At 39.3% G+C, this 9,290-nt stretch overlaps 1 protein-coding gene across 1 annotated transcript in view; it reads right to left on the bottom strand.

Annotated features, from left to right (window-relative positions):
• Positions 1-8,634, bottom strand: part of GKN1 (gastrokine 1) — a 10,939-nt gene extending 2,305 nt beyond the window's left edge. Inside the window, exons 1-5 of the mRNA XM_009573089.1 lie at positions 8,623-8,634; positions 7,972-8,025; positions 7,458-7,598; positions 7,133-7,243; positions 4,999-5,137 (exon numbers count right to left, since the gene is read on the bottom strand). Of these exons, the coding sequence (XP_009571384.1) occupies positions 4,999-5,137; positions 7,133-7,243; positions 7,458-7,598; positions 7,972-8,025; positions 8,623-8,634 (457 nt within the window). The remainder of the gene's footprint in view (positions 1-4,998; positions 5,138-7,132; positions 7,244-7,457; positions 7,599-7,971; positions 8,026-8,622) is intronic.
• Between the last annotated feature and the right edge of the window lie 656 nt (positions 8,635-9,290).

Raw genomic sequence — 9,290 nt, 5'->3', positions numbered from 1 at the left:
GAGGAAATAATTCTACCATAATCTAAGAAGGCCATGCAGTTGCTTTCCAAGTCTTGTTTTTTAATTTCTGCCTAAACCTCCCTAGGAGCAAGGGGTGCAGTCAGATGACCTGTTGTCCCCTTTGGTTAGTGCTGGGTTGTGTAATAAGGCTATGCACTTCTCAACAGCCTTCCCTCCTCAGTGTTGCATGTATATTGCTTTTGTTTGCCTTTACTTTAACCATTTCCGAGCATTTTGCCAGGGGTAGAGCATCGTTGCAGCTCCTCCGCAAGTGTTTTTTTTACATTCACTTATAGCCAGACAAAATTCAGCCCAGTCTACTCAAAGGGGCATCTATCATTGGTGGTATCTTTCTCTCTAACTGAATTTAGACAAAGATGATCAGCCTGGTTCCCACTGATCCTGAGTTTGGAGCAAATGTTGAGGAAATCATTAGGGGCTTCTGCTTTTCAGCATTTCTGAAAACTGGGTGGCTCAGTTTGACCTCCGTTCTTAAGGGAAAGTGCTCAGTTAAAACTATTTTCTAAGAACTTGAGTTTAAAAGTCTGAATGTTCTAATGACCAAGTCCAAGCCACAGCACCGGTGTCCGGATTCTCGGTCCCCTGTGGCTCACAAGAATGCAAACTCAGGGTTCTCCTTAGGAGTCTGTTTAATTTGATCAGATATTTAGACAGTAGTAATTAACCCCTTGGAGACATTAAGGTGCATGAATTCTGAAACAATTAAGTCTAAGGTAACAATGATTATCTAGAAACACGCATCTAACTTTGAGCAAGTGAATATGCAAACAGCCCTGATGAAGCACTGTTTATTTAAATGAATATTAGGATCTTCTGCAGTTTGGTTTCCACTGGTTTTAAGGCAAAAGGATAAGCACACATGCCCAGCAGGAGGGAGCAGAGCTGCACGGAATGAAAGATTCACATTTACTGACTACATTTCACATAATCCTACAGGATTTAAAAATAAATCCTACCGCATTTTTGGATTTGCGGTGTCTGACTCACCCTTTTCAAAGTGCTGTAAACATAGGGAATGTGACCATTTATCTACGAGGCAAGGCATTGTATTTTAACTGACCCTGTTCCTCCTTGAAGACTTTATTTGGAAGAGGTTAATTATACTGACATGTGCTCCAAACTGGAGTTTGGACTTCAGTGATAAATGGAAAACTTTTGCTTCTTCAGCCTGTGCTGTGTTGTCAAATTATCCTTCTCCTAATCATGTTTACAGATCTCCTTTGACTGAGTATTGCCTACTGTCTTTATTATTGCACTTGTTAGCACATGCTTTAGATTTTACAGGACAAAATGCAGAAGAATATATGCAGGGTGCAACTGTGGCTTTTTAAAATCCCAAATCATTGCATATCAGAGTCTGGGAGATGGCTTTGTGGACATCTGCCATGAACTGCTCTCTGCTGTTAAATGTCACCTGCTGGACTACAGTAATTTTCTGCAGTGCTGGAGGATGGTATGGGCTGGAAGATTTGTAGTGAGGCTGTTCTTGCTGTATTTCTTCTTCAGAACTCTCATCCCAGCAGTGTGAAGCAAATGTGTACATATGCTGTGAGGGTGTGCTGGCAAGCACAGACTCTGGGCTGGGGTAATAAGACATGTAACAGCTCCACTTGATAACAAAGAATAAAGTTTCTATTGAACCATCAGGTTTATTTGAGGCCTTGTCTAACTGTGTTTCTTCAAGTCACTTGTATTCCAGTTTTGCAGTAAGCATTACAGGTGTAGTTCTGCTGCTGCTGAGAAGTTTCTTTGGTTTGTTAGGTGGCTGAAGTTCCCTCTTCTTTCACTCATGTATGTCTGGCATTAAAACGCACATACTACTACTAAAAAGTTTCTTTCCAGTCCCTACTGGAAAGGGAATTAAATAGAGTAATGCCAATAAGAAGGCCAAGTAGGGCATGACAAGAGCTGAAAGATTTTGTTCGGGTACTGTACAATGACTAAAAATAAGTGAAAATCCCTCCTAAACTTTGATTTTTGCCTCTTTCTGTCATATTGAGCCTCAGTCTGAGCAAAATGAGAACTGATGGTGTGTGAAGGAATTAAAAGAACTTGTGTAATACCAAAAAGGAAGGAGTTAGCAGCAACAAACTGTCTCTCTCTCCTCTGCTAGGACCGATGTGTGCTAATCCGGATAACTGAGATGCTTTTGCCTGAGATGTGCCTAAGTGAACTCTATATCCTTTCAAACTGCTGCAGAATAAAGCCTCTGGGGATCAGTGAGAGGGCAACAGAAACTGAGTGATGTTGCATGGCTGGCATTCTTCTTAAATACAGACCTGGATGACCCAGGGCATCCTGCTGTTCTGCTAGAACAGAGGAAATACTAAAACTTGATTTTAAAGTTCTGAGCAATAGGGACCTTGCCTTACTAAAGCTTTACTGTTTAACAGCCCTACTCTTTTTTAAAAATTGTACTTTAATTCCCCTCTAAACTTCTCTACTTTCAAATGCTTGGGATTGGCTTCTTACTCTCTAAAGTTTTGATTCTTCTCTATGACACTGACTTGACCGTGTAAGAAATTTGGGGTTAGGTGTCCACTGCAGGATCGGGGAGGGGGAAATTGTTATTAGGTGACAACAGACCAAGATAAATGCACCGTTCCAGTCCCCACTTTTTCAAAAAAAAAAAAAAAAAAAAGGTTAACTTTGTTACAGCAAGCTTCATGCTGGATCTAAGTAGATAGGGGATTGTCTTTAGCTTAGAGCTGACAAATCTGACATAAACACTTTGTCAAATGCCCTTGTTAATTCAGAAGAAGTATTACTGTGTTCCTAGCTTGATTCACGTCAAATTTATACTACTGGAAGACTAGACATACAGGGAATCTGGGACTAGCTATGGGGAAAGCGCAAAGACTGTTTCTACATGACCCTGGCAACATAAATGGAATAAATCTTTCATCTCCCTTTACAGTGCCATTGCAGCATTACGGAAGGAAAACTAAGCCTGCTTTTTTTGCATTTTCAAGGCTGTTAGAGGTGTTTGGGAGGAGACAGCTGGGAATCTTGCACTGTCTTATGTGGATCAACAACTGTGTTTATATTGCGTATGCATCTTTGAAGCAAAGCTTCATCCCCCTGAGAGCTCAATGTGATGCCTCTAGCCAGTCCTCACCATGCACTGGAAAAAATGGAGGACTCTATTTTAGTAACAGAATGACTCCGTAAATCCTACAAATTAGACCCCTCTTCCCCTAAAAAAGGTAAATTCGTTTCATCCTCCTTTCTACCTTTCATGCCACATGAATCAAGATTTTTAATGTGAGGCACCTTTCCCTGAGAAGGGAAAGGAAGGTCTTAACTCTGTATGCCTTATTTGTAATGTACATCCTCTGATGCTTGCCCACCTCTATGGGTGTGCCCTATGTTAAGCGCAAGCTTTTAAAAGAGCATTTGAAGGGCTCAAAAGGGGTAGAAGAGATGCAATCAAAATATTTTTCTGGATGTGTTCACAGATGATAAAGGGTATAGTAATGAGAAACTAGCCAGAGTTAATCCATGCTAATGGTCTTTAATTGAAAGATATGGTCACCAATTGATCTGTTTCAGCATCTGAATCATCAAGAACGAAACCCTGGAAAGAGGCAATGCCAGGGAAGAACAGCATCGGGGTTGGATTTGTGCAGCAGCTATCAAGCATCCGTACTTAGTTCAAGAAAGGTAAGATTTTCAGGCCTTGTTATTGCCACGACAGTAGTTAAGCTCCAAAATTTGCAGGACATCAAGTCTAGCGCATGATCCTTGACTGTTTAGGTATTGGGGTCCTTCAGAAACAAGAGAAGAACAAAAAAAATACCATGAGGTAATACCTAAGATGGTGTTAAGTGATCTGTGCATTCATTGGCAGCCCTTAATACCTGGCACATTGCACTTGCCTTTTTAATCAAATTGAGCCATCTCAAGTACCACAGCAATTACCAAAGCAAAGCAAGATGTGAGGAGGGGGAAATGCTGCTATGTCAGAATGCAAGATCTTAGGATCTGCAGAGCATCTTTCTCATGACAGGGTTTGCAGACAATCAGCTTGCAGTAAGGCTCAGAGTACTTTGCTGGTGCTTCAGGGTTAACTCCTCTGGGTAAAACTTAGTTCCTTTATATATATATATTTTAAAATAATTTCTTTTTTTTCCCCACACTACAAGAAATTCTATTGCAAGTGATCAAAATATGATTACGGCACCTACAGCAAGACAGTTGATTTATACTAGTCTCCATAGCAATAACTGGCATTCTACAACAGTGTATTTTTATTGCTCTGAGCAAGCAACGTTTTTAATTGCTGCAATGGAAATATTTTACATGTATGAGTGAAAGATTCTTTTGTAGTCACCAAACACGACTGGATCTTTAACTCAAAAATGAATGATCACAAAGACATGCTATTTAATATTCTTTTGGTTTTCCAGTACAGAGGGGCACTATTACACTCTATACTGTTAGTATATATTACTGTGCATTATGTGGTTATGCTAGTGCTAGTTAATAGGCCCTGTCAGGCTTTGACATTATCGGAGAATCCTATGAAATGTAGGTCATTAAACTCCTAGGTAACGTGGTCATTCCACCTCTGAAAAACCAACAGGGAATGAAGCGACTTGGCTTAGTATAGTGAAACACAAGTGTTTGGTGGGATTCCTTGGTAAGCTTATTGGCAATCTCTGAACAGAAGGATAGTGGTTCTTACGACTACCTTTTTTCTTTACCTTAGCATTACAGATGAGGTCAATCTGCAAAATTCTGGGCCAAAACTTAAACAACCTTAAACTTTACTAAAAGGAGTAGTAAGGGTTTGGATCAGATCATTTACGGAGGCTGTGCCAAACCTGATCTGCAGAGATACTGAACCCTTTCTGCAACTCCTGAGGTTCTTGATTTGTGTCCATCTCTAGTTGGAACAGCAGCATTTGTGTACTATTCCCCAAGGAAAAAAAATGCCTGGTTAGTTACAGACATAATTCATTTGCTTGCACTCACCGCGAACTTCATAAGCCAGGTAGGTTGTGACTCCTCTGCACATAGTGAAGATGCTTGATCCGTAAGACCTGAGGTCACGGACAGGTCTCTGGATGATGAATGTGATCTCCTTTACAGGTTGTCCTTGACCTTTCAGGTTCTAAACATGAAATAACATCGTTCAGCAAGATTAGTGCCTTGATCCATTTAATGCTATGCATATTCCTACTTCTGGAATGATGACTCAGTGCTTGGTATTCTACTCAAAACTGTATTTAGTATGGTCTTTTAATCAACTGTGTGACTATGGGACTGTTAGCAAGCATTGAAGACAGCTCCTATGGCAAATCTTTCTAAGGGAGTCAAGCTGGAGGGAGGCTAAAGAGAACCGAAAACTCAGTTAAACAGCTGAACAGGAAAAGAGTAGTGCAGTCAGTATTTTCACACAGACCTCCTACAGAAGCGATTCCTTGGTCACTTACTAACCTCTCACCCTGGAGGTACTCAGGTTGTAACTTGGAAGCATGGAAGGAGAAGTCTATTCATTCAGTCTTCTAAAATGGGAACTAAAGAGGGCAGTAGCAACACTTGGCAGATCCAGTTACACTAAAATTATTTGCAAGTAGTGTTTATGACCTCTTGGAGAACTCCGAGTGTTTTAGTGGGACAGTTTTTTCTAAACTGCACCAGAGTGTTTTATTTCAAATATATTTTCCTACTTGAGTGCTTTGTTGTCTGGACAAAGTGTCTGGATGCCTGTATTTTCTCTTATGACCTAGCTTCCTGCTGGTTTTTATCTCTCATTCAGCTACAGCCACAGGACTCCTGTTTTAGCTTATACAATTAATATGGAAGAAAGGCTGTCGAATATAGAGATGCTCTCTTACGCCCTAAAGGAAAATGGAGGTCTGAACAATAGCATCCGCAAAGCAATGTTCCAAAATGAAAAATGCGATTCTGTATTGAAATGCCTCAGAACTATTTTTAGGTATTGCTATCCAAAAATAATTAATGCCATTGACTGCTTCCTCATATAAACTGTTCCTTAGCAACCTGCAAACCTGAACCTTCCTCAGAGAAAATGTAGCGGGGGGCGGGGGGGAAATGAGGCACCTACTGTTCTTCTTTTGAAAAACCGTCCTCATGGCAAATTCCCAAGCCACATTACTGTTCAGAAAAACAATCCTGCCACTTGTGAAAAATCTCATCCTCTCAAGAAAAAGCACAGTTAGAAACAGCTTGATGAACTCCAGGGTAAAGGCACACTTGGCAGGGATGACTGGGATTGACATAAGCTTTCAAAATTATGGTGGAAATTTATCAAAGGGTTCCTGGAAGCATACTGGGAGTGGGCTTTCTTCTTGCTGGTAAGCAAGGAGTTGAGATAAGCTTCAGGGGCACAGAGATGCATCTTAGTACAAGCAAGCCTGGGACTATAGCTAGAGGTGAATGTTTTTGCTCAAGCCTGTACTTATGTAACTCTCCCCTCTTCCTTCCCCACCATGCCTTCTTGCCCTTTAAATCCAGGATTTTTATAAGGACTCAGTTCTGAGACTTCAAGAGAAGCCAGTGTCTACAAAAGGTTAGTATGCTGAATGCTGAGATAATTTTTAAAATGTCTGTGCTAATTCTGTGGGCTGAACTCATGTCAATATGGTGCTTAGTTCTTTTTCAAAAGTTTTGAAAGCTTGAAATCTTATTTAAACTTTTTTCCTCATTACTGGATTATTTGTTCTTCCTCAACTAGAGCTGCCTAAAAAAATTGGGTTTTTTAGCCTGTAAAGAATGTGAGATTATGAAGAGTACCATGCCAAAAATCTAAAATCTCTAAACATAAAACAGTATTAAAAAGCAGTCAATCTAAATCTTTTAAAACATTATAAAAATAATCTAAGTGATCTACAACATCAAAAAACCATGAAAACCCTCCACTGCAAGCATCTGAAACAGGGTATTCTAATTTTTCAAAGGTTTCAAATTATGTTAATGTAAAATGTCATTGAAATTGATACAACTTCATAATCAATGGTGTGATCTAAATGGCTTCTAAAGTAACTGTTGGTTTAAAAGCATTTGAGAATAGCAATGTCTCTGACATCAGTTTACTTTGCATTACTGTAAAACTTTACAAGTAACTACTCCTTTTTAGCCTTACCCTGCTCTCTTCAGCCAGTCTGGGAAGCGCATCAAAGTGAGGCATCTCGTTTCTGTTCATTACGGAAATGAAGCATGCTCTGTCTGCCATCACTTTGCTTGCAATAACGCCCTGTAAAATGAAGTTATTGACAACTAGGAATTCAGTTTTTCAATAAGTAAGATTGGAATAAAGACCGTATTAAAAAAGTAAAAATTGCAGATGGTTTTTACCCCGAAACTTGGACTCAAAAAATGTTAAGAATAAAGAACAAGTATTTTGGTCAGCTTTATAGGAGCTAGTCTCCTTGTACACCTTCTGAAAAAGCATGCTCCTTGCCACTCACCGTATCGTAGTTCCAAATGGTTTTCCATGACCCATGGGTGCTCTTTTGCTCGATAGTTGCCACGCGCCATTCCGAATTGATGGTCAGAATTTGGTAGCCTCCAGCAATGGTGATTTGCTTGCTTACGTCTGTACTCTGAAACTAGAAAACAAAATTAAACAACACTGTTAGACTTTCAAGTTAGTCAGTTACCTCCCCAAAGCTTTAGAAAATCACTGCTGTAATAGAATAAATGCTGGCCCACAGGGAGTGCCTTTAGTGAGCACAGTATTTTCAAAATGACAAAGAATTAATGCTGTGGCATTCTGGAGTAGCCATAAGAATTCTTTTAATAGATTCAATGAATAATTTCTGTATCTTACAACAGTCATCTAGTGGTTTTAGAGTTTTATGCGTAAAAGAAGTTTTGGATTCCTTTCCTCCAAAGGGATAGGGAAAAGAAGCAAGGAAAACTCAAGAAGCAGGGAATATAGAAACAGCAGCAATGTATGTGTAACTTGGTCACTATACTCACGTAATCAGCAAGGGCTGGAGTCAGCAAGAGTCCAAGAAGGACGGTGGTCACAATCTGAAATGAAAATCGAAAAGAGAAGTATAACTCATGACAAATCTGGTCATGAGGATCCTAGTACCTTTTTCCTAATCTGGTGTTTAAGTGTCCTCCTTGGATCCTCTTTTGCTTTCATACTGGAACTACAATAGTCACCTAAAATGAGTCATCCTTGCTTTACCCTAGAATAATGCAAATTAGACACATAGTAGGTTTGGTTTTTTAAGAGCTGAATCTGAAGTTGCTTCTGAGACCTGTACAGTCATATACAGGTATTTTACAAGAATGAGGAGAAGGAATTTAAATTTCCTCTACTTAAGCATTACAAGAAAGTGGTTGATCCATTAGTGCATTGCTCCGGTTTTGCAAAAGCGTTGACAAGAAATGGACATGGATTAGCCTTCCTGTAGATTGAATAAAGTTAAACCTTTAAAAACATTCTTACCTCTTTATCTGATTAGGTTAATAGGGTCTGAGTTGCTCACTCTGGAGGAGAAGAATCTCCCCAGAAAATACCTTTTTGCTATAGACAGACACAGGCACTTCTGAGAGGTAAAGGCAATGGTTCTGAATCAAAGTTTTAGTTTATAAGGGAAAAAAAGCATGCATACTCACAGTGAATTTCATCTTGACTGCAGAGCTGATGCTAGTGCAGGTAGAATGAACGATGTGAACCATCCACCTTATATACGTTTTCAGAATTAGGTGTGGAACGGTTAAGTGTTGAAATAAAATTACTTCGTAATTTGTATCCCTGTCTGCATGTCACTGGAAATTATTTCCTGCTGTAACTACTTCATAAATATGGAGATTGTACTTCTGCAAATTTTGACCTGCCGGAGTCTGATAATTATCAGATAAGAATCCATTTGCAGTGAAAAATTAAATATGTCTTATAGTAACTTTCTGACATGTACTAATTACTCTTGAAAATTCACATCAAACTTAAGATCAGAGATAGCCTAGGGTTTAAAAAAAAAAAAGTCTTACAGTAGACAAAATAAGAGCCTTTGTACCTTCTAAAATGTACTGTATGTTACCCTGTAACCATAGGGCCCACCAAAATATATGGCCCAAATACAACATTGCCACTGAAAATTGTTTTACAATAAATAGGCAGTTCAAGCTGAAATACTACATGTATGTGTAAGTCTGTGGATGTCTCCTTGTTATTTTAAGTGGCAACAGTATTTTTTTTCGCCTTGCCTCAGCTTATTTTCTGAGGTGATGTAAATACTTACTGAAAGAGGTGATCATTCAGTTAGGGAGGTTTTCGAATTCTT

The sequence above is a fragment of the Fulmarus glacialis genome, unplaced genomic scaffold (assembly GCF_000690835.1).
Source record: "Fulmarus glacialis isolate BGI_N327 unplaced genomic scaffold, ASM69083v1 scaffold27942, whole genome shotgun sequence".
NCBI lineage: Eukaryota > Metazoa > Chordata > Aves > Procellariiformes > Procellariidae > Fulmarus > Fulmarus glacialis.
The sequence above is the reverse complement of the archived record's forward strand: the minus strand, read 5'-3'. Positions and strand labels throughout refer to the sequence as shown.